Here is a 25,659-nt window from a genome sequence, read left to right as displayed (position 1 = left end):
AGGTGTCTAGGTGGAATATTGATGGATTTGGGCCTCAGAGTGACTAATTAGCATGCAGGATTCCTCAAAAGGGTTAACATGGGATCTTTTTAATTGTCAAAAGAGTTTCAGGCTATTAGTGTTGGCATATTCTTCAATAATCTGTTTTATTTTTACCTGCTGGGAGCTTAATTAAAAAACAAAGAGGCTCAATTTAAAGCCCATTACTATGCTAATTTTGTAAGAACTGGGCGGTGATTAAGAAGCTTTAAAAAGAGGAGTTTAGTTTGCTCTAGGGAATGGGTTGGAGGCAGGTTTTATTTCGTTTCATTAGCTAGCTACAATTATTTATAAACTAAATGGAAATGATATTAAAGAGTAATGAAAAAACCAGCATCTATGTATTATTGAACAGCAGAACTTTTTTTAATTTAGCATCGAAGTGTGCAGAGCCTTTATTACTGCAACTTGCAGTTAACGCAGCTAAATGCAGTTGTTAAATATAAGAGGCTTTTTAAATATGCCCATAAATACAGAGCTGTCTGATTTGCTTTTCCTATAGATCACTAGAGTAAGTTTATAAAGATATCAACGTGACAATAAAGATGAACTACTGTCTCTTTTAAAAAAGATTTTATGAGGTTTTATGCAGGAAAATTTCTTAACAGAATAAATAGCGAAGTCTTATATTTTTTTTTTTATACTACGTATGTAATGTTGTATAATCTAACAGCGCCACGAACTTGCTACTGTCTTTTGCCTGTCACGCAAGCCCAAAATAATACGTGCAGTTCCAGCAGCGTGAGGGTACCGGGGAGGAGCGGCTGCGTCGGGGAGACGTGCATCGGCTGGACGCCGGGCAGGTGCCTGCGCAGCAAGGGCTGGGGGTGTCTGCGGTGGGTCTGTGGAAGAGCAGGCGCGAGCAGCGGCAGGAAAGCTTGGCTCCCAGTTTGCCCGTGCGAGTGGGCAGTGGGAGGATGGTGCTGTGGGTGCAGGTGTGTCCAGGGAGAGGCTTTGAGGTTGGCAAGAGCCCAGGAGAGGGCTCCAAGCCTGGGCAGCAATTTTGAACTGAATCTCCCAAACAAGGGGGTATCTGTTTTGTGGTATCTTGCAAGGATGTGGGCAGGGAGATGCTCCTGTATCTGCCAGAGGAACTGATAAAACTGGTGTGTGTCTTCCCAGCCATGGGAGGAGGAGGAGGTGCTGAGCCTGTGCCTGGAGGAGCCACATCTCTGGTGGCACCGGGGCCTTCTGCAGGAATAACACTTTCATTCCAGCTCATGTGGCATGAATTGAGATCTGGTTAGCCTGGCCAGCCTAGCTTCTAAGTTAACTTAGGATTTGAATTCACACTGAAACAGTAGCTCTGGTCTTCTAAAGGCGCATAAACTCTGTGACCCACTGACCAGCACTGCCGCTTAGTGCTGAAATCCTTCGTATCGCTGCTCGTTTCAGGAAAGCGCTCTTGCTGTGCCGCGGATGGGGAGCGGGAGGAGGCCTGGACCGGCTGTCAGACACCAGCGTGCCCCAGGCAGAGGGTCCAATGAGGAGGGAAGGTGGCCAGAGCCCACCCGCGTGGGCTGCCCAGAGCAGCTGGCATTTAACTTCTCTGAGGGTCCATGCCAGCCTGGCTGCAGCACAAAGCTGTAGGCGTGGGTGGCCAAGCCTCCCCAGAGTGTCTTTGCTCCCATGATGAGGGAACATCTGCATCCCTGTGCATGGTCCTTAGGGAGCCCGTTCTCTCCTGCACGCCACGGAATAGATGCTCTGCCTTCCTTCCACCTGCGGGACACCAGCCACGGAGCTTAGGGCTGGCCTGGGGCCTCTGCGCTTCCTGGCTGTGGGAGCCAGGACTCGGCCTTGAGGCTGGCGCGTGGGCCGTGGGCCGGGCCTCTCGCAGCCGCGCAGGTTGCACGTGTGTCCGTAGCTTCTGCAGGGAGGAGTTGCATGAGCACTGGGAGGCTGCAGCAGCCACACAAGACAAGCAGGGTTGCAAATGGAGCCACATCAGGGGACCTGGGCAGCGTTGCAGGGATGCAGAAGGGAGACACCAACTGCCCCAAGTGCTGTCTGTGCCAGCTATGCCCCGCCACAGAGCCAAGAGCACAGAGCTGAGCAGCAGCCCTGCACCAGGTGTGCTGGATCTGCCCATGCTCCAGAGCTCCCCCAGGTTTGGAGTCCTGCAGGTCAACCCCCAGGGCTGTCCGTACTCTGAAGATCCTCCCGGTGTCACTGCTGTCAGTGATGCTACGTTATGCCCATCCTTAGCTGTACCTGCACATTTCTAAAGTCCTTTATTTCCTTCTGGAGCGGGATGTGCTTCTCGTACATGGTGCCTTGCTGAGGAGGTTGAGCCTGAAACACGACAGGGGTTTACAGATAGTTTCAACACTGGACTGGGGATGGGGTGGCAGAGAGCTGTCTCTACTTAAATGTTATAAAAGGGTCGTTTGGGAGTGTAAGCGGGAGTTTTCTGTGAAGGGAGCCTCAGGTCTGGGATCAGTATTTGATGCCACGTAGCATGTGCTGATCAGCCAGTGGCAATTCACCCAGCCGACTCGTAGACGAGGTGGGTGAGAGTCACCTCGGGCTGCCCTGAAGCTGTGGTGGGGCTGCGGGCGCTGCCTCCCCTCTCCGGGCGCTGGCTGTCACCGTGGGGGGTGCCAGCGTCCCCTGCGTCCTGGGGAGCGCAGGGTGCATCTCCACCCCGCATTGCTGCGTGTTTCAACCACTCCTGTGAGGTTGTGTGAACACGTGGGGCCGGGAGGGTGGCTGTGCTGTCCCTCGGGGCTGGTAGCCCACAGGGCACGGCCGGGGGGACACCCCGAGGCAGCAGCCGTGAGGGGGGGTCCCGCCGGAGCCTCCGTGCTCGCAGCTCCCTGTGTGCGCCCGGGTGAAGGAGCCCACGCAGCACCCAGAGCTGGCCCCGAAGTCAGGCAGCACGATGCCTCTTCGCTGCCCCCTCAATTAGCCTTTTTTAACGATCTGTGTCAGGGAATGGCATGAACAGATGGTCTGAACTTCATTATGGGGAATCGGTAAGAAGTGGGCTTTTTTTCCCCACTTGTGTTGAACTTTGCAACTGAGAAATCAGGAGCCCATCAACAACTGAGCCATTTCACCTCCCAAACCATCACCATTTTTCTCTTACATTTGCATTTCTGGGGCCAGGATTTGCCTATTTTCCCTATGATTAGAAAGCATTTAGTAGGTACTACTGTCCAAATAAAGACATTAAAGTGTAATGTGAACTGCAGGAATATGTAAGAAACCCACACCATTTGTGTATTTATTTGTTTGAGACCTAATCTAACTCAGGTGACAGCAGTAACGGGGCCAGACAGAAACAGAAAAGAGCTGGCACTTTCAGAGTGAACCGTATGAGAAAAATGGGTCCATTTTGCTTTCTTCTGGTGACTATGAACCCCTTCCATGTCCACAGCCAAGAGCAACTATTTTCCAAGCAGAATCTGTGAATTGCCTAGGCACTCTTGAGACTCTTGTCCTGAGATTTGGGCTATTTGCTGGTATGTATCTGATTACAAGAGGATTTCTGACTGTGGAGATATGTTTCATGACAGAGCTATTACTGTTGGCTCTCAAACTTACTTTTAATTAAATTTTTTGATTTTCCTGCCATTTCATCTTTAATTCTCTAACAACTTTATACTTCTCACACCAAGATGGTTGGTGGGGCATCTCTAACTTCAGCAGTTGTTGCAGCCAGTAAAATTATTCTTGATGAAATAAATAAGTTACAAGAAGGGTCAATACAAGAATGAGAATTACTTAGGGTGCCCTGCACATCTGTGACTCAAAGAAACCAGGAGGACATCTGCTGTCAGTCTTCTGTGTGGATCCTGGGTTTGTCATCAGATACAACATTCCCTGCCAAATCAAAGTTCACCATGTTGCATCCACAGTCGCACTGGGGAGAAAAGTCTAACAGCGCAAGTCTGGTGTTCCTGTGGGTAAACTCAGGGCTGAGCCTGGCCACAGAGCTGCCTCTTGAGATAAAAGTCATACAGCAGAATAGCTTAAAATCCTCTTTTGGTTCTAAAGGCAAACAGGGCTTTCCAGGATCCCTGAGGTCTTAAATGTCCCTTGGCCTTCTTTTGACCCTGTATACACCTTACATTCTTCCTTTAATGATTGACACTCAGTGGGTATGTGCCTTCGGGCATACTGAAGTTGTAGCTGCTTCTTCATCAAAGCAACTGTTTACAGCTGGTTTGAGTTGGATGCCAATAAACAGTATTCTTTTTGTCTCAAAATAAAAAGCAGCTTAAGTCCCTAATGATAAGGATTTTGTGCTTTGTAGAGGAAAAATTCAGCTAGGTTGGGACAGCCAGCCACTCAGCTTAGCAAATCAGAGTACTTTATACTTCCAGCTAAACTGCTTTTATCTCCTCAAGTGAGTGGGCTATAGATTCTTATCATTGTGGCAGAAGTGATGAGGGTAACATCTTTAGTTGGAAATCATTGGCAACATGTGGAGAAAGCTTAAGATGTTGTCACACTTTAACTTGGTCCTAATCTGTTCAAAGGCAGTTCATACTTTCTAACTGCGCCAGCAGGTAGTGAGAGGGAGTCAAAGACCATCAGGGTAAAATAGCTCATGCTTTTCTTTGGAGAGTTTATGACTTTCATAAAGCGGGTACAAAGAAACTGCAGCGGTAACTGTTATTGTCTAAATGAAGAGCTTATGTTCACCCAACCATATTTCATTAACTTGTACACCCAAGCTTCTACATTTCCTGCCTGCTTGGTGCAGTGCTAGAAGCAAATCTTAAATATTTTAATGCCTATTGTCAGTGAAATGAGAACAAGAGAAATGTGCAGATCAGCCGTGCCCCTTCCGTGACCATCTGACGTGTCCACTGCGACCAGCAGTAGCACGTACGCGCGTGTGCTGCCGTGTCGCCTGTGGTGCTCACAAAACGTCCCGTGCAAGCTGTGTTGTGAATTGTGACATGTGCTGAAGTGGGATCCAAAAATGGAATCATTTTCCTTCCAACAGCAAGTTGAGACACTGATAACAACACTTTAGTTACAAAGCTGGGGGTCCTGTGAGGGGATAGTAGAAAATAGATTTAGGATTGAACACTCAATGGAGCTAAGCAGCTTTAAGGTCTTCTTACCTGTGCACGAGGACCACATCCTGTTCCTGACGGTGTCAAAGGACTTCTTCATTCCCTTTACTCAAAGCAAAAAATGATCCAGCTTCTCCTTTATTTATCTGTAGCAGATGATCTTTAAAACCTCAGAATTACTGGTGAGCAAACTTCATTCTATTTCAACACATATTCTAGAAAAAATAAGTGCTTTGTCAACTTTGTAGAAAGGACAGTACAGTCAGAGCAGGATTTTTTTTCAGCCAGATATTCAACAAAGCACCTAATTTTTGGAAGCATTTATGGAACCCTCAGGAAAACCATGGAATATTTCTGTGTTTTTATAGAAGAATTCCAAGCTGTACAAATTTTCTCACCAAAAGAAAGGAATGTTGTAGTGATAGGATGTGGTGGGGATTTTGTATGCTTTCTCTCTAACAGGCATCTTTCTTCTCTGTATGCATGTGTGTGTGCATGTATGTGTATAATATATATGCATACACATAACCAAAAGTTAAGTAGTGTTTTTCAGCTTTGACCTACTTACAAGTTTTCATTTAATTAAAAAAAAAAAATCTAAAAAAGTTAATAAAATGTTTAGACAAACCTTTCAGTCTCGTGAGCTTAAGGGAATAATCCTCTTTGCATGCCTAATAATGTTGTTGGTGTCTAATGGGATTTTATTTTCACACATGTGGAAGTGTCCTGTGTGATATATGTTTAACTGCTGGAATAACTTAAAACCTGTTCCAGGCAAAAGGAGGGTCTGGACATACTATAGGGCCTTGTTTATTGTTACATCTTTTTGTATGGGTTTAGAGAATGTAGCTTACCAAAGCCTGTATACAAACACAGATGCTGATAGCTAAATCTTTAGGACTCTATCAAGCATATTTGGCCTTACAGAAGCCGGGAGGTTTTGGTGGTTCAGTGTTAATCTAAAAATTAAGTTTACAGAGCATCTATAGTAATCGTCCATACTAGAATAACTAGGCTAGTCTGTTCATTAACTTCAAAAAAGATTAATCAGATGTCTGTTTATTAATGTAAAAAAGATGAATCAGATGTTTGACTTCTTCAAAAAAGCCTGTATTAAGAAAGCTATTTATTTTCCATCATAATATTAATAATAAGTAATTGACATGATGTTAATAAGAGTGACTCCACATTACAAGAATAAATTATCATTCCTAGATGTTGCAGGACACACCTTTAGTTGCCTGAGTTTTGGGGGTTTGTTTGTTTGTTTTGTTTTGTTTTGTTTTGTTTTGTTTTGTTTTGTTTTGTTTTGTTTTTCCTAGTGTTCCTTTTCCTTTTTTGGTGGTCCTTTTTACAGTTTCTCCCAAAGCTCTGTGCCTCTGTTAAGACTCTTCTGTCATAACAGAAGAACTAAATTTGTGAAAGAAGGACAGTAAAGAGAAAATATGTGAGATAATTGAGGGAAAAAAATTTAATCCATTAAAGGTCAGGCTAATAGAGCATGACTTAGATCGGAATATAGTGGGGACGTTTGTAAGACAAGCAGCAACTTTTCATGCTCAGATGGGGATTCTTGGGTTAAATTGCTATCTTTGAGTTCTGAACTTGGAAAGGTATTAAAGTGGAATTAAACCTTTACACAATCCGGCTCTTGTGTCATTCAGGATTTTTTTGGGTTCTGTTTAATTGTACATCGCAGCAGGGTTCTGAGTGACTGGTGCTCTAAAGAAATGAGGGGTAGGGTTAAGTCTGCAGCCCACTGCTCTCTGCTAATCCTTCTTGTTCCTTGAAGAAGGATTTACTTTTGCTGCCAGCTTGTGAAAGACTTTACTCCTCCCGAAGAGATTGTTGTGCCTTTCCTGGGGAGGTGTGGTTGCTATAGCAGGGAGTCACGCCTGGGTATTCTCTCAAACCCTACTGAGAATGGGCCAAAAAAGAGCCGAAGAAGAGTAAAACTGGGGATTAAAAAATGGAACAATGGGAGACAGGAAGATAGGAGTGGGAACAAATGGGAATTACAGCACCAAAAATAATGCAAAGTGACAAAAAGAGGAAATAGAAAAATAATAGCTGACAGTCGGACTGAAAAGAGAAACACTACAAAAGAACAATTTATTTTCAACAGGCAAAGAAAATAAAAGGGCATCTGGGAAATAAGACACAGACCTGTGTTGATGGCTTTTTTGGTTCTTACTGTATTGCAAGCATATATGCACCAAGTATACAAAGCTCTCCATACATTCTTCTCAGTTCCACCTTCGCCACAATCTGTTTATTCAAAACAAAGTCTTCTTGGGATTTAAACCATGTTTACTTACTTGCTGTTAAATGATATTTCTAATTTTGTCTGTTCCTGGGGACTAAGTGTAGGGTAATTCTGGGCTTTTCATATAAAATATTGACATGTAGATCAATAACAGAAGAAAAGATTCAACTCTGCTCAAATTCTGTTCTTGAATGCTCTCCAAACAAATAACTGCCTCCAGGAAAATGCCAGTGGGCCCTTCGTTTTGCTGCTGCTTACTGGAGACAAATTCTTCAGCTCTTACTATGGCAATGCCCCTGACAAGTACCTGGCCCTGCCTCTGCCGGGGCACGGTGCTCGGCCGCCGTGGGAGCGGGGGCTGCGCCCCTCCTCACCCACCACCCTCGCGTCCTTGTGTGGTGTTGACCAGCTCATCGCTGTATCGTGGAGCTTACCTTCAGGATTTTTAGGTGCTGTATCCTGCTCCTAAACCGCTTTGCTCTATAAATCAAATGCAGCCTGATATTACAAAGATCCAGACATTTTAATGGCGGTGAAAGAAGCAGAAATTTTCATTCAGTTTAAAGTTTGTCACATTACAAATAAAATTTAAAAAGAAACCAGTCCCACATCTAACAGCAAATCTCTCTGAATGCCTTTCCTGCACCCTACTGCTTTATATATAGGAGAGGCAGAGAGATGTAACAGATGAAACATTTTGTTTATGAAGTGTCTATGTTTTGTTTTATTTCACATGTTTTTGCAATATAGATAACAGATTACACCACAGAGCTTTCATTGCCTTGTGCTATAAAGATACTATAAAGCCTTTCTGGGTATTAATAATAGATTGTGTTGATGAGTTTGGAGAAGCTGGCAATAGACCCCCCACTGTAAAGACATTAACACCACAGGACTAAGGTATCTTTCCCTTGCAAATCAGTTGCTAAATTGGCTGTGCTGATGGGTTTGGGCACAAGCTCTCGTACAGCATCAGTGCAGCAGGCACAGGAAGTTATTTTGTTTTATACTGGCAAATAACATTTCTTCCTCTTAATGTTCTTAGTTGAGAGGGAAGGCCCTGTGTAAATTCTTTCCCTAAGTCATTCTTGCCAGCCAAGAAATAACTTAGAAATTACATTTGAATTGCTTTGACACACAATTTTTTTTTTTTCTGTAAAAGTGAAGGCCAGGGCAGTGAATCACCAACATTACAATTTCCCTGCTTATAGGGCCTTTAGGGTGAATTTTCATATAAAAATTATATTAGAAGAATTTCCCAGTGTTGTTGGTGATGTAAATTCAAAGGCAACTGTAAATTCAGTATGCCACTTAGTGAACAAGAAGGATAAGACGTCTCATCAGGCTAGTGAATATTCAGCATGCTGGAGACAGGCACTCCTCTCACAGAGCTGAGCTGTGAAAAAAGGCCCTCTCTCACGCAGAGCCTGAGCCATTTCACCCACCAGCACTCAGCGAGGTTGTACAGGTAGGAAATAAAGATGGATTTAGTTTAATATGTGTAAATAACTGAACAAAAATCCAAAGGGAAAGGAAAAAAAAAAAAAAAAGAAAAAAATGTTGGTTTTCAATAATGACCTAGCTCAGCAGAGTTGCAGCAGAAGTACAAACTCTCCAACATGTGCTATGTTTTTATAGCACTTCAGTATAATTTGAGGCAATACAAAAAGCACAACAGAAGAAGCCTATTTAGCCTTTTTTAAACTTGTAGACAAAAATAACATTATTTTCCCAGTGTTTGCACTGCCTAAAAATATAATTCTAACAAAATCATCATATTTTGTTAATCCATTAGGCTTCTTAATTGCAGCCCTGGCTTTATCAATTCAATTGGCGCCCTTAACTTTTATAACAGTTTCTATTCTACAGAACAGATTAGGAGAAAATTGCAGCCATAATCTGTACAGTGCAATTGCCGTGCTATAAAGAGGAATGGGAGTAGCTGAGAAGAGCAATTGGATTCCCAAAGGTGGAGCACAGTAGAGCAATATCAGTGACTTTGTAAATGAAAAATTGTTTTAATTCCCTTCTAACAGCAATAATTCGATTCTTCATAAATTTTTCCATCAAAGTGTTGTAAGGAAAAATGCTATAAAATAGAACTGCATGGCAGTGATGGAAGACAGTTGAACAAAGTGGTCAATTAGGGGATGAAAATTAAGCAAAGAGAAGAATCCATTCTGTCACGTTCTGCTTGAAGCGAGAGACTCCTCTGCACTTTACATTTTATGTTTTACTTTATAGTTAAGGAAGTTGTAACTGTTTAGGTCATTCTGGCCCACTTGAGCAAGTTACGTTAGGATGGCAGCTTTGAATTCTGTGCCTTTATGCATTTTAGTGAATCCATTTGTTGGGTCTTTCCCATTTGTCTCAGCACCGTGGTCCGGCCCCGGGACCGCCAGTGCACGGAGCTTTGGCCTGGGGCAGGGGCTTGGAGATGCCTCAGCCGCTGGAGCTGGGCTTGGGGACCAGCTGGCCGGGGACTCGGGTGCCTGTCTCGAGGGCTCCTGCCCCTGTGTCTCGAGGTGCCGAGCGGTGGCCTGTCACCACGTGAGGGGGCGGCTGTCCTGGCCCCTTCCCCTGCCAGATCCCCTTCAGCGTGGGCAGCAGCTGCGACCCCTCTTGGCATGTGGGGAGGGAACTGGCTCTGCACGAAGGTCCCTCTGGACCAGCCCTGGCTGGTGGAGCGGCTGCAGGGATCCTGCGGGGTCCTGAGCTCTGCTCAGGAGAGGGTGTCGGCTCGCTGTCCACAGGCGACTTTTTTCCTTTCTTGAAACTACGTGAGGAGAGAAAACGAACACAGGGCAGGAGACTTTTGGCAGCTGTGATTTCTGTTGCGGTGGAGGCCGGTGCTAGCGGTCTGGCCAGGACAGCCCCATGGCACAGAGGTGCACGCAGCGCCGCTGTGCCTGCTGCTGACGGGAAGCAGACTCTAAGAATGAACCAAATCCTGCTCCTGTTGAGTCAAAGGGGAATTTTTCCTCTTATTCCAGTGGGAAGGAAAGCAAAGGGTAATATTTTAGTGGATGTGGTTGTGACACGAGGCGTCGTCTGTGTCCGGCCATCCCGCGGTGCCGGTGAGCCCGGGGCTCTGGCAGAGACCGTGGTCAAGTCCCCACCAGCTTCAGCGCAAGGTTCCACTTGGCATGGGGTGACACGCAGTCTCTGTCATTACTTTATGCACGAGGGTGCCTTTGCCTGGCAGTACAGCAGTTCTCATGAAAATGCAGGGAAAATGTTTACGGGAAGGAAAAGTAACTCGGTACCAAGGTACGCTACGTTTTAACCTGTTAATCCAAATAGACGTTGTGAAGCACAGTTTGAAACTCAAGCTTTCACTGGTAGTTGGTGTTCTTACTATAGCACCTGTGGATAGAGGGTTAATAAATATTTCCTTCAGTTCTCCCTGAAGAAGAAAGAGGTTTCTTTGTTTTAGTTTCTCTCTAAATATTTTTTTTTCTATAAACTTTTAATTTTTGTGCGTGTTTTATTACTACTCAGTGAAAGGGAATTAGCTTTCTGTTACTGAAGTTTCAGCTGTAAAATTGGCTTTAATAATCTATGTAATTTTTTCTGCAGGGAAAATATTTAAAATGGATTGTTTCTTTTTTTAGGTTTTTTTTTTTTCAAATCATAAAATTATAATATTTCTGTTTTGCTTTAGTGCATTTGAGATGTTTTGAATGTTCAGAATTCAGTGTAACCAAGCAACAGTTTTTCTTTTTTATAAGCACCCATGAGCTGCAAGATGCAACAAAAATGTTCAAGTCCTATGCTGGAAAAAAACCCATACATAGAGTTTTCCCCATTCTATGTCATCTATAAAAGACAGAAGTATCAAAATTTCTCCCAAAGAACAAGTAACAGATGTCATTCATTAGTAATTTAATTTCTTCTCTTAATAAAACTCAGTTGTGTGAAAAGCATAATATATTTTTCTTTAGCTCTAACATATTTTGTACTATACAATTGCCAAGAGAACTTCCAGCTGGCTATATAGGCACGATAGGGATGTCATATACAGGCTATTATCAGAAAGAAAAGCATCAGAGCTAGAGACTACAACCACAATATTTACAAAAGCTTGTGACCACCATCTTTGCATATTTATTAAATAAAGAAATGCCAGGTATCTGCTGTGGTTTCTTGCAACACATAATGTCAGAATAGCACGGAAAGGAAAATGATTTAACATCTCTGATAGGTAGACAGCAGCATCTGTCATCTTGCATATATCAAATACAGCTTAATAACTTCCTATTTACTGTTTCACGGCAGAGGTCCAGTAAATAAACAACCTGACTGAATTAGTCTATTTTTATACCTCTGTCCTGTATAACAAACCTCTTGAACCACACTTAATATGAACAGCAAATTTCGCACTCCACATGGAGATCTCTCAGCACAGATTAAATTAGTTATAATAAAACAATTAAAATCTATTTGCCCACAGACAGGAGGAAATTAAGGACCTGGGTGAGCAATAGAAAGGTAAAGGGTGGGTTGTCAGGACATCAGAAGGGTAAACAGCAGAACCGTGATTCTCAGGAGCATAGCAGGGTCAAACTTACTGCAAGATAACTATGCGAGAGATAATAAATCAGTAGTACGTATTAAACACCAGATGGTTGTGCCCATGCAGGAAGGCACCATGGATCATGTAACTGTGGTTGTTTCTAAGGATTACTGATTCAGCCTGACTTCACAGGGATATCCTAACAAATAAAATCTTTATGGCCTCTTCCGCTGGTGAACATTTTCATCTACTGTTTAAAGACAGGACCACATGTCTTAGCATTTTCATTGCCCCTAGTATATATGCAAAATTAATTTGTGAAGTTGACCTAGTCTTAGCTGGTGAAGATTTTTTGTCTATCTAGTACTGTAAAGTTGCTTCACAGCGATTATTACAAATACTCAGATGGACAGACAGGCCATTGTTCCAAGCTTTAGCTCAGCTGAATCCCCCAAGTGTTTCAGGCATAGAGGCAAACACACTTAAAAACTCCTAAACCTATTGAGTTGTCTTTCAAAATTGTCCAGGCAACAGAATTTATTTATAAAACTCTTGCAATCGTTGATTCAAAACAAGGTTTTCTTGTTCTGCTTTTCTCCTTTGTCCTCTTTGAACAATTTTCTTTGGAATGTTTTCGTTGTGCTTAGGAGTCGGAGATTTCCTGGGGCTTCTAATAAAGGCATTTGATTTCCACTCTCCACATACTTTAACAAGTCCAAGGATTTTGAGGTTTGACATTAACTTAAGAGAGCTGGAGATAATCAGCCATGGGGGTAAAAAGTCAGAGTTATGCAAATTATTTGTAAAATTTATAGAAGGCAAAAGAAATATTTCTTTAAATGTGGTTGGTGTGGGACAGTCTTTGTCTCAGCACAGAATATCTGCATGCTCCCCTTCAAATTTATGGCTTTGATTGAAACCTGTAAAGGGGTGATCTGTAAAGTATTCCTGCTATCCTACACTTCTCAACAGGTTTATTACCATTCGTTTATAAAATGAACAGTCTAATGAGCAGTGGTTTAGATCACAGATATCAAAGTCTGGTCATTTGTCAAGATTAGTTTCCTGTTGTGAGATTGCCTTGCGCAAAAAAAGTGCATAACCTTGGGTTACTCTCTGGAAGCTGAAAAAACACCTATAAACACTTTATAAGATGGATTTAATGAAGATTTTATAATCTCAGAATTAAATCCAACACGGTACGTTACGTGTGCGTGTGTATTTGTGCGAGTGCATGTTATAATGCAGAGAGTAGCTGAGTACAGAGTATGGAATTTTCTTATGTTGGCGATTGACAGATTAAAGATGCAAAGTCTGTGCAGTATTGTCAAGCCAATTTAATGTTAATTTGGATGAGTTAATACTACATTGGTGAAATGTAATTCGTTATAACTAAAGGACTGCCTTCGGAAACGTTGCTGTGAATGCACCGTCTTTCTGGCAATAGTCAGTTGACAATAACTAACACAAGGTATTTTCTATTTGTGTTAGACATCTTTAATTGAGGACTGAGGGAAAAAAAAAAAGCCCCAAACGCGCAGTTAAGCAGTGTGACAGAGAAGGTGCTACTCAGGTAAACAATACACTCCCTAGCACACAGCTGAGAAGAAAGTGGATGATGTTTATGTCCCAGTTAGAAGAAATGTGGCGGGAGGGGGAGGACACTCTTTCCTACTTAAAATGGTTTGTAACCCGTATTACATTGGTGCTCTCACTGTCACTGGACGGGGTCGTATTTTGCGGTTTGTTTGGAGGGAAACTGGAGGCAGCCACAGCCGTACCGGCGGCAGCGCGCCCGGCCCCGCACCGCCCGGCCCGTCCCCGCACCGCCCGTCCCCGTCCCGCACCGCCCGTCCCGTCCCCGGCCCCGCACCGCCCGGCCCGTCCCCGGCCCCGCACCGCCCGTCCCGTCCCGCACCTCCCGTCCCGTCCCGCACCGCCCGTCCCCGTCCCGCACCGCCCGTCCCCGTCCCGCACCGCCCGTCCCCGTCCCCGCACCGCCCGTCCCCATCCCGTCCCCATCCCACACCGCCCGTCCCGTCCCGCCCCGTCCCGCCCCGCCCGTCCCGTCCCCGTCCCGCACCGCCCGTCCCGTCCCCGGGACGTGTCCCGGTTCTCCCCTCGCTGGGCCGGGGCGCGGGGACCCCACGGCCGCTGCCCGGCCGTCCCCGCTCCGCGCTGCCTGCGCCGCATTGCGCGCAGGTTCGGCGGCTGCCGGCGCAGCCTCCGCCCGCTGCTCCTCTCGGGGCCGAGGGCCCGTTCCGCGCCCCGGCGGGGGGGGGGGGGGGGCCCGCGGCGCCGGGAGCGATCGGTGCCGCCTCCGCGAGCGGCGCGGCCGCAGCGCGGGGCTGGAGCACCCGGCGCGGGCGGCTGTCGGCGCCGCGGGGGTCCCCAGCCGGGCGCAGCGCCCGCGGGGGCAGGGCCGGGGGCGCTTTCTGAAGTGTCTTTTTCACGGTCCCTCGGGCCAGCGGCGCCGGTTTGAAGCGCAGACGAAGCCGGGGGGACGGCGGGGCTGCAGGAGCGGCAAGAGCCGCCGCTTTTCCGGGTCGGGCCCTCAGGGCTGGGGCCGCGCGTGGGGCCTGGGCCGTCCCGCCCAACAGCCGCGGATCGCGTTTTGCTGGGGCGGACCCAGGCTGACTGCGGCAGTGGTGCGAATGAGCCGGTGCCGGTTAGCGGAGCCGGATGCCTTCGCACCAGATCTGCTAGTCTTCGGAGTCTTTAAGCGTGCTCCATCATAACAACAGTCTTCAGACAAAAGATACAAGCTTAATTAAACTGAGTCAAATAGGTTTAAGCAGTTAAATAGAAACAACTTTTTTAAGTGCTTAAAATCTGTTTGCTCTTTTTTTCCCTTTGTGTTTTAATCCTTTCAGATATGTTATTGTGTTTAGATAAAAATATTTCCTGCTTAGGAATTTGCTAGCTAAAGCATTGTAAGAAAAACCTTGCATACAAGCCCAACAGACTGTATGAAGTAAGATGGCCTGTTTACTAACAGTGCCTGTGGGTCCTGTGTGGCATCAGTTTCTCTTTAATGGATTTAATTCATTATGCGCCCAAAAAAAGAGCCACTCAGTCCACCTTGCGTGGCTTGTACAATGCACAGCTGTGGTTCTGCAAAGGTATGCACTGAGCTAGCAAAGTTAATAGTGTAGATCTCTTTTATTAGATCAAAAGATAAGATGGGGAAAATCCACAAGTTCTTGGGCATTCAGACTTTCTTTGGATGCTGTACGCAAATTTATTTATGTTTTCTTTTCCCTCCTGCCCATTTTGTGGCTCCATCATTTTGCTGAGGAGCTAGTGACTGCCATTTTGCTGTACTTCTCAGCTCAGACAAAATGGAGGCTTTGGAGGAATCAGTAACTACCACAGCCTCTGCCTTCTAAAATTGAAGATAATCACCTTTCATAAAAAAGGTGATAATTTTGAGGATGAAAAAAAAAAAATCAGTGTACCCTATCCTAAAAGGTGGAATCTCCTTTTTTCCTCCTGTGAGCACATGGGCGCAGTTGTGTTCATTTCATTGCCGAAATGTAAATGTTAATGCACCTTGCACTTTGATGTATTGCCATAAAAGACACTGAATTTCAAATCACCAAGCCCACTGCATGATACAGGGACGTAACTTAGCTATTCATCTTTATTTGAAACAGCCTCTTCCTAAAAGCTCACTTAGGGAGATTCCCAGTTGCCATTAGAAAAGCAAAATAAAATTAATCTAAATCGTTCTAACTTTATCTTAGAAAATTAATGATGGATGAAAGAGGGGGTTTATAAAGGTTTAATAAGAACTAGTCTGGAATACAGTGTATATTCTAGAGCCTGTGATTATAGTGGTAATTTAGCAGATTGTATCACTGCCTATCTCTGCCAAAGGATGTTTCACACCATTTAAAATGCACAGTACTCCCTTCAGAGACAGGTTGTTCTGGAATAACTCAACATCCAAAGAAAAACCGTGTTATTTCACTCCTCTCTTTATCAATTGCATGTGTGCAATTGCATGCGTGCGATTGGGGGGGGGGGGGTCGCCTCAGCAATAGCACCAAGTTTTCGTGCTTGTTTCTGTGTTCATTTATCAGCCTTCTCAGAGACAGACAATGCCAAAAATGGAAAGTCATGAAATCTATTCAGAATAGGGTTTAAGTGCAGAAACCAGAGAGCCTGTATAAAACAAAGCAGGAATTGGCCCTTCTTCTAAAAGGTGAATTAAAATAAAGTTGATTTTGAACAAGTTATCCAAACTCTGAGAGCTCCTTTTTGTTTCTTACTTTGAAGAGGAACAGAACAGTGAGATAAGGACAAATCTTAGTATTTTTTATCCAGCAAAGGTGATTTGGGAATCTCTAGACTGAAGGGATTGAGATTTGAATAAATTGCATGCCTGTGATGTTTCCAAGACTAAGGATGCAAGTCTTGCAGTGTGCGAAAGTGTGAGCTAAGCTGATCTGTAGTTAAATGAAGTAATTCGCTGTATTTCAATCCATGCAGTGTACGATCTGACATTCCCTTCGACTTTACTGCCTCTCCTTCTTACAGGCTCTTTGCTGCAAAGTGCAGTGGCTGCATGGAAAAGATCGCCCCGACAGAATTCGTGATGAGAGCCCTGGAGTGTGTTTACCACTTAAGCTGCTTCTGCTGCTGCGTTTGTGAACGACAGCTGAGGAAAGGGGATGAATTTGTTCTTAAGGAAGGGCAGTTGCTCTGCAAAAGTGACTATGAAAAAGAGAAAGACTTGTTGAGCTCGGTCAGCCCAGACGACTCAGACTCAGGTGAGCTTTCCCACACCTGCTCCGACTGGAAAAGCCACAAGGGTTTACAGAGGTTTCTTATAGAAAAGCACATCCATTTTCACATCCACTTTATCTATATGCACATGCCATCCATGTAAATTAGCAGTCACAGCTAAAAAATGCCTACTTGCAGTCTGTCCTCCCTAACTCAACTGCCTTCCTTAACTTGCTACTTAGTAAATGACAAAATCTTTTTGTTTTCTTCAAAGTATTTTTCTACAAGATCACAAAATGTGAATCAGACTGACTTCAGTTACCTGAGACCTCATTCAAAGTGTGCTGTTTTCCATAGGCATTCTTCCATCTACTTCACATATTTTTCAAGGGATCTTCTGCACATATACTTTCAGATCTGGGCTAGGAAAATGGGCAAAGTAGTAATATGATTTTCAAGAGTATTCTCTCTGCCAATCACAAATGGTAACTCTAAGAAAAGCTACCTATACACCACAGAAGTACTGAGCAGGATCTGAAAGAAACCAAGAAGTGGGTTTGTGCTGCAGCAATAGCATGTGCAGTGCAGGAAGCCAGGGCAGCTGCCTGCTTGGCAGGGCTGCCTGCCTACCCACTCCCATTAAGGCAGGCAGGGGAGCTCACACAAAAAGAAAAGTAAAAACCACTAACTTCAATGAGGAGTTTAGGGGAGTCTGTCTCTGAATGCTTCCAAGCTCACTACAATGCTGGGCTCTCCTGACTTCCATCCCAGCTCCTCCCTGGCAATGTGTCTCTTCTGTGCCACTAAAGCTCCAGTTTCTGATCGTCTCTGTTGCCTACCTGCTGTTTTGTGTTAGCCTAGGAGATCATCTGTGTGTTGACCCAAGGATAGCTGTACTATGGTTTGCATGCTACTCAGAGTACAGAAGTGGGGCATGCAAGGTTTGCCTGTTACATATCTCCAAGAGTGTCTTTGAGGTCCTGCACTGTTCCTGATGAGTGCAAATTGTTTAGGATCAAGGGACGACAGGCTCGATATCTCACTAAAATGCAGTACTACTAATCTGCAGTGTGACCTCTCTGTCTTCAGAGGGACCTGGGGTTTGAACGGTGTGATTGCAAGGGTCTGCAGCACTTGGCCTGGGAGTTAAGGCAAGGGGTCACCATACAGTGACCAGAGCCTTCTCCTAAAGGAGACAGTGGAGGCCTCACACCTGATAGCAGCTTATGGGCAACTTCCCTGAGTTCTTCACGGTGGTGGACAGACAGATGCTTCCTTTCCTCCACCTGTTTCATAGGGAAGGTTTTAAAAGAGAATGAGCAAAATCTGTTTGCTGTCTGTCCAGGACTGGGAACACAGAACTGCACAGAACACATAGTTCACACACTGGATTTGGGTTCTCCAGTCCGAAACCCTGGGGATCTAGCGGAGGTTACAGTGAGAACTGGCTTCCAGGCTCACAGGCAGGTCCAGAAGAGACAGGATGCCTCCGTCCTGTGCCGTATATGCTCAAGGAGACCAGAAGCCTCCTGCTGCCGCTGTGCCCTGGCTCATCCCAAGACTAGAGACAGTGTGTACACAAATTGCTGGCAGCCATCATAATTGCGCACTTGTTTCCCAAGAAAATGTCTAAGAAAGTCAGCAATTACCATTCCATTAAGCGTACAAATGACATGAATGCTTGCCTCTGGTTTATGGGAACATGCATTATTCCAGTGTAGTTAGGAACAGTAATTATCCTTAATCTCTAATCTGAGAGCCATATTCTCCACATCACTGAAATTTTTATTTTCATGTCAGGAATGCTGCAAGACAAAGGTCACTGCTGACTCGGCGGGAGGTGTGGGACTGGGGCCTTTCTTGGAGCAGCACGTTATTTATTGCCATACCGTATCTGCAGGACCTTGAGCGCTCTGCTCTGTAAACCTCATGTCACAGGCTTTGGGCTCTGTGAATTTGCTTGAGGCGTGCGACTTTCCCACTTGCCCTGCAGCACGCCACTCTCCATCTCGTCGCCAACTTCAGCATCCTGCTGTCCGCCCGTCTGTGCCCGGACAAACGCCCTGTGCCAAGGGCTGTCCCCACGCTGCAGCCCTCGCTCACCGCGGCTGCCTTTGAGATCTGCTTTGGGTGCGGGCGGGCCGTTCAGGACCAGATTCTCTGTTTTGTCATCAGCAGTAAGTTGCCACAGTGGCACAAAGCAACCTTGGTTTCCATTTCATTTCCCCTTGGCACAAGGGGTAGTTTCTTACTCCTGGAGATGCTTTTTTTTTCCGCATTATTCTGTGCTAGCCAAACCCAAACCTGAAAAACAAGTTGACAAATTAAATGGGGTGTTTTGTCTCCCATTGTCTAATACATTGAAAACACAGATCTCCCAGATGCCTGTGTGAGAGCAAATGATTTCACATAGCCCTGGCTGAGGATGTGTCCTCCTCCAATCAAATATTTATCCACTGGACACAAAAGTAACTCTCCAATGAGCAATATTAATCCTCACAAACCTTTCCTTAGAAATGGCATGCTGGAAAGTTAATAATGTCATGGTTATTAAAATGACTGAACTTCTCTTTAATCATTAGGCAAAAGATGCTTATTAAAGTAAAAGGTGATTAGATTGCTAGGTGCATAATAATCAGACTCTAAAATGAATTAAAGTCTAATTTGTTAATTCCCCAAACATAGTCTTTGAGTATATAAAAATTGTGTTGTGTTTCTTCATCTTGAAGTCCCCATAATAGTATATTAATGTTTTCTGGAAGAAAAATCAGTAGTCTGGTGAAATAAAATATGCTGAGTTGAAAAGTTGTCTTTCACAACAGAATTTGTACTTGCTCTTCAACGTTTGCTACTGTGATTGAGATTTCCCAGTAGAATACACTAACATACTTCATATCACCAGATTGTACAAATATTCAGCATTTAGCTGTAGAAAATACAAATAATCTATTTGGTCTACACAAGCACATACCTACTTGTATGTATTTACCAGGAAAGAGAAATTCGTGCATGCACATCTAGACACGTTATATTACACAGAGAAAGAATACTGATGTTTTCTGTGGCATACAGAAATGAGATAGCAAGGATTATATTTAATATTATCTCTAGAGCTTCAGAATATTCAGAACAATAACTGGAATCTACACTATATTTAGCTAGACAGACTGAGATATTTTTGTGATATTTGCATTTACACTGTTTTGCGGCCATGACCGTGCAGGCAGTAGTACCTGTCGGCAGCTAGTGCTTCGGGAGAAGACGAGGCTCGGGGGTGAAGGGAAAGGTGTACATCAGTCGCTGTGGTTGCAGCCGGTGACCACACAGGGGACCAAGTGATGCTGGAAGGGCATCTCTCTGTGCCCGATTCCTGGAAATATTGAGGCATATTCTGAATTTCCATCCACTGATCAGTCCCATGCCCTCAGTTAAAAATTAAACACATTTTTATGTTTTCGTGGCATTTGATTTAGGCAGCGCACACGAATCTAAGATGGTCTCTTCCTGCCCACAGTTGCTTTAGGTATTCAAATAAACATACTTCAAATAAAATAGTTGAGCCTGTTGACTAGTTTGGCAGCTGAAGAGCAGTTCTCAAACATCCTGTTACCTTAGTGGAACAATTACAATTTTCTACCCTGCTTGTTTTTCACCAGTTAAAAGTGATGATGAAGACGGAGATGTCAAACCCACCAAAGGACAAGTAACCCAAGGAAAAGGAAGTGATGATGGGAAGGACCCAAGAAGACCTAAACGACCAAGGACGATACTCACTACGCAGCAGAGACGAGCATTCAAAGCGTCCTTTGAAGTGTCTTCCAAGCCCTGTAGGAAGGTGAGTGCTCCGCCAGGGACCTGAAGGCAGCGCTGGCAGGCGGCGGGGCGAGGCCGCGGCTCCAGAGAGCCTCTGCCCACGGCCGGGACAGCCGCGGGGGCCGGGGGGTGACCAGAGACCAGGCGGGCGCGCGGCGAGGCTCAGCCCAACGAGGGGGCCGGCAGCGTAGGACCCGCCTGCTCACTGTCATTGCTGGATGTTCACCCACTGTGTGCAGAGCAGCTCCATGGCTGATTCCCGCCGAACAACAATGTTCGGTTCTTACAAAAGGTGAAAGAGGCCTTGGCTGTCAGAGCCCAGGTACACAAGTGGCTTCTGCCCCTCTCCTTCCCACCGCAGAGGGAGTCACCGTCTAGGGAGAGCGGTGCTCAGCTTTGGTCCCACTGCTCGTCCTTCCAGTCTGGCTTTTTTGTGAAACTTAACCCTGCTGTCGATCTTGTTTATAGCAGCTAGGGAAAGGTATAACGTAATGCCTCACTGACGAAGCTCTTGAAAATCAAATCTTTGCAAAAATCAACCAAGGTAACTGTTTCCTCCTGAGTTTGATTGGGAAAAAATTGGGTTGCATCCTGAGAGCTGTCATTTTTGCAAAAAGCGACATTCTCCTGCCGATGTACAAAGTATATCTTTTGGGACAGTGCAGTGGGCCTTTTTGCCATTTTAAAGTATGAAATTGTACCTCAGTAATATGAAAATTTTTCACAGCCAAATTTGTATCTTTTTGCACAAAACTGTTTTATGGGTAAAATAAAAATCGTGAAATGGCTTAGTGTCATTTTACACAGCTCAGACTATTTGTACTTACGAAAGTGGTAGCGACATGAAGGGCAGAACTTGAACCAACTATGTAAAAACATGAGGAATTTTTAAAAGTAATTCTATACGTGCAGTTTTTATTCTGAGTACAGGCATATTCCTCCTAATATAACTGATTCATTAAAAAAATATATAAAAAATTATATCATTAAACATTTCCTCCTGTAGGTCAGAGAAACACTAGCAGCTGAAACAGGACTGAGTGTGCGAGTTGTCCAGGTCTGGTTTCAAAACCAAAGAGCAAAGGTAGGTTTGTCAAGTTTTCAAAAGAAAAATGCAAATTGTCTTCCAGCACTGATTTCCCCCTCCCCCTAGATGTAGCTAGCACATACCACAGAGATCCCAGGGACTGAACTGTACCTATTTTGCATGTACTGCTGTCTACATCCATACAAGAAAGACAACTTTCAAACACAGACATTAAGTTCGTGTGCTCAAAGCAACATGAGGTTAGAGTAAATTTTGCATGCAAATATGAACTGGAAACTGAAATGTTTAAGCTTATAAGTGAAACTGAACCTACAGTGGTGTGTGCATTAATATAAACGGTCTGTATTAATTGATTCAGTGTTTGCAGAGGGTTTTGTAAGGAAAGAAAGCTGTTGCATTCAGAGCCATGAGACTGTTCTGTTCTTCCTCTTTTATTCAGATGAAAAAACTAGCACGAAGGCATCAGCAGCAGCAGGAGCAACAAAACTCGCAGCGACTAGGGCAAGGTAGGGGATTTATGATGAAGGCAAAACAAGGGGAAAAGAATCTGCAAGGTTTCTTGAAGTGCCATTCCCACATCATGTCTTAAGTACAGACATACAGGGCATGCACAAGTCTGTGGAGAATATGTGCTGTGGAAACACACAGAGATGCTGTGTCTGAGTGCCCACCCCAGGTTACCCCGGAATTCTCCCATGGGGCCAGACCCACACAGAAGCTGTTACCGTCTTTCTAGAAGAAATGTGCAGTACAGAGGCACTTTCAGTGGAGGAAATCTCCCGGAGGCTCACTCCAGGTAGATTCTCCGGTTTGTTTTCTCCTGAAGAAAGGGGGACCATGCTCAGCTGCCATCTGTGGGCTCCTTGCAAGGGCATCAGCACTGCTGACACAGCCAAGGCCCGGGGACGCGCTCCTGTGTGCTGGCAGCTGGCTGGACCCTGGGGCAGGAGCTGCACAGAGGCACCAGGGCTTGCCCCGCTGCTCCGTGGATGCTCTTGAGGTTCTCCAACTCCCAAGGCCTTGCAGCCTCAAATCCTTCTCTTTATGCAGAGCCAGAAAAACTGGTACCAGCAGGAGTTAGAGGATAATAGGGCTGTGTCGTGCACAGGACAGACTTTGGGAAGATACGGTCCAGCACCCAGGAGCTCCAGAAATTATACAGTCAGAAGTTACAAGTCTTTCAACTTACTGCTCAGGGTTGTCCTCGCAGACAAAATCTGGCATGGTCCTCTGAATGACAGGACATACCTAGGCACGTTCACTCTGCATTCGGGTTCAGTATTGCTACTGATGCTATGTCTGCTGCCTCTTTGTTCCTAAGCAGTGACTGTGCCCTCCTGTTTGCTTTGCAGAAGTAATGTCCAACCGAATGGAAGGGATGATGACATCTTACACACCGCTTGCACCACCACAGCAGCAGATTGTAGCAATGGATCAAAGCAGTTATGGCACAGACCCATTTCAGCAGGGTCTTACCCCTCCACAAATGCCAGGCGACCACATGAACCCTTATGGTAAGGCATGCATCATTCTGCCGCATCAGAAATAGCAGGGTTCTTATGCTGGTTCACACACCACAGGTTCAATAGACTTACTTGTTTTTATAACATTTTGGGGGGGATTTGTACCAGGGAATTTCTGTGTATATTTTCATGTACACATAAGGGGGTAGAAGAGAGCTCATCCCAGGCTCCGGAAACCCTTCAGAACTATTTCACAGTATAATTCTGATTAATGATAAACCAAGCAACATCACCTCTCCAGCTCCACTTTTTAAAACCACTACCCAAGACACTGAAAAATAAACAGTACAAAATTCTAGCTCCCTCACAAGTTTTTCCTTTTTCTTAGAAGCTTTGGGAAAAAAGTGCCTTCAATAAAGAGAAGTAATCTATTAATTCCAAAACGAATAAGCACCCCTGTAAGATCCCTCAGATTGGATGAACGGATTTGTTAAAGAACAGTTCTTGAGCTGCTAAGAGATGTGTCACCACAGGACATTTCTCCCGCGTAATTTTATTGTCTGCCCAAAATCAAGATGATGGTTTGCTTTCACGATTTCCTGACCACACACCATCAAGTGGATAGGTACACCAAATGCATCACAAGCATTAAATGCTTAATAATTGATTCTGGACAATTGCAGTATGGCATTTAAATAAAATTTAAGAGGATTTCTCAGACTGTGATTATTGGCCTTGCTGTAGCCCACAAGGGCCTGTTACGTCAGACTCGTTTCTGCTGACCAGGAGCACTTCATTGTAGAGGTCCACGTGCATATCACTCCCATGAGCAGGGCATGCACAGGCCAACAAGGAATCTGCTTTGGGTCTGTGTTATTACTTTCCCCACTGAGTCCAGTCCATGGTGCACACCAGGCAATTTGGTAAATCCTGTAAGGAGCTGAGGATGTCTGAAGTGCCAATGAGCGTTAGATGGCTTGTGATTTTGCTGCTAGCAATTTGCTTGGCTTTCTAAGCAAAACACCTTCAGAGGCAGGTTCTGTGCTCCAAAACGAGTGCAGGAGATAGCACAAAGCCATTTCAAATGAGTGAATGAGGAAAAAGAGCCGGACTAACGCTTTCTTAGTGCTCCCAGGACTTGAGGTAGAGCTCTTTCTGGTACCTTAAGAGTTCAAGTAAGCTGAAATCTTAGTTGTCAAGGGAACTAAAAGGTGCTGTTCCAAAGCAGCCCCAAAAGAGTGGAATTTTCTGAAATGAAAGCATATTTACAACTGTAGCTCACGTGAGGCCAGGGAAGCTGGGTCTCTTGGGTCCTGTCACATTCGTAGATCTGTCTTTTACCTTGTGTATAAATGAAGACCATCACTGGTTATGGCTTTCAGACCGCGTTTCCCCATCGTGGGCACTCCGTGTCTGGTCCCACCTTCCTCAGCGGCCCTGGTGCCCCTGCGAATGCCGGATCCCAGCTCGCGGGGAGCCGGGGACCTGCTCCTCCCCCTCCCCAGCACCGTTTGCTCCTGTCATCAGCCAAGACTCTCTTTTGTGCTGCTGACCAAAGTACAAATTAAATCCTGGCAGATTTGAGTGGCACTGCTGCCAGTTGAACTCTGTGAATTGGTTGCTAGCCTTCCTTTTTGTAGGCCAGACCCTTAGAAGGGTCCTAAATTACGTTAACGTGTGAAAAAAAACCCCAGGAGTGTCCCCTTTTGCTGCAGTGTGCAACATATGAGCATCCGTGTGTACTGTGTCCTCCTCTGGCTGCGCAGAATCCAGCTTAACATATACGTTTCATTTGCAGGAAACGACTCCATTTTTCATGATATCGACAGTGATACCTCTTTAACTAGCTTGAGCGACTGTTTTCTTGCCTCTTCCGAAGTTAACTCCATGCAGGCTAGAGTAGGAAACCCCATTGACAGGCTGTACTCTATGCAGAGCTCATATTTCGCCTCATGAAAATAAAAGAAAACAAACAGCCGGCGTATATTTAGCCAGTGACTTTTTCCAGTGCAGACTCTACAGCCATATGTTGCCCAGCTCTTCCTTCACAGTGACTCCTGCTGCCTCTGGACTGCAAAGAGTATTTTTAGGAAGACTGTATCTGTGTGCATATATGTGTATGTATGTATATATATATATTAATACCTACCTACATACATACATATATATATATATAAACAAAACGCGTCCACCAGTCCCGTACCCTTGATTCCCAGCTTGCACCAGACCACGAGACAAGCACGGAAGGAACAGAAGACCCTGCTCGTCAGCAGCCTTTGGTTTGGTTTGGTTTGAGCTCATCGTTGTAAAGGAAATGGATTTTGCGGAAAGCTAGACCTTTTCCTCCTTTCTCTCTTCCTTTCTTTTGGATGTTTAAACTTTTTTTTTTTTTAAGCCACTGATACTGACATCAGTCGACCATATGACAAATAAATCAAAGAAACTGGAGATTCCTCCCTTTTCTTACTGCATGATTCATACTATGTTGTGGATAAATTGCCATTTGAACTGTGAGAAGTTAATGTAAATGTGACGTTCAACATTTGTTTCCTTTCTACACTTTTTCTACATAACCTAGATCTGCTCATTAGTTTATAGCCCTTAAGCATATGATACTGAGGAAACTGGTTAACAGTGTTGTCTGTGGAGAAAGCCAGTGATTTCATAATAAGAAAGGTCTATGACCCTGGAGAGGAGATGCATGTTAGGGACAGAGGCATTTAGGTTAGTATTGATCTTAAGTAATTAAA

The 25,659-nt window shown here is 44.8% G+C and overlaps 1 protein-coding gene across 4 annotated transcripts in view; it reads left to right on the top strand.

Moving 5' to 3' along the window:
* LMX1B (LIM homeobox transcription factor 1 beta) overlaps positions 1 to 25,357 on the top strand; it is a 103,649-nt gene extending 78,292 nt beyond the window's left edge. The window contains exons 3-8 of one of the 4 annotated variants that reach the window (XM_042786871.1): positions 16,397 to 16,629; positions 20,242 to 20,420; positions 21,405 to 21,482; positions 21,886 to 21,952; positions 22,799 to 22,960; positions 25,126 to 25,357. In XM_042786871.1, coding sequence (XP_042642805.1) covers positions 16,397 to 16,629; positions 20,242 to 20,420; positions 21,405 to 21,482; positions 21,886 to 21,952; positions 22,799 to 22,960; positions 25,126 to 25,244 — 838 coding nt within the window. In that variant the 3' untranslated portion in view covers positions 25,245 to 25,357. Of the gene's footprint in view, positions 1 to 16,396; positions 16,630 to 20,241; positions 20,421 to 21,404; positions 21,483 to 21,885; positions 21,953 to 22,798; positions 22,961 to 23,297; positions 23,841 to 24,707 lie in introns of those variants that run through there. The other 3 variants (XM_042786870.1, XM_042786873.1, XM_042786872.1) reach the window with 3 other exon arrangements.
* Positions 25,358 to 25,659: the final 302 nt, after the last annotated feature.

This window comes from Tyto alba, unplaced genomic scaffold, assembly GCF_018691265.1.
Source record: "Tyto alba isolate M040663 unplaced genomic scaffold, T.alba_DEE_v4.0 Super-Scaffold_11, whole genome shotgun sequence".
NCBI classification, from domain to species: Eukaryota; Metazoa; Chordata; class Aves; order Strigiformes; family Tytonidae; genus Tyto; species Tyto alba.
This window is presented reverse-complemented; position numbering and strand designations above follow the sequence as displayed.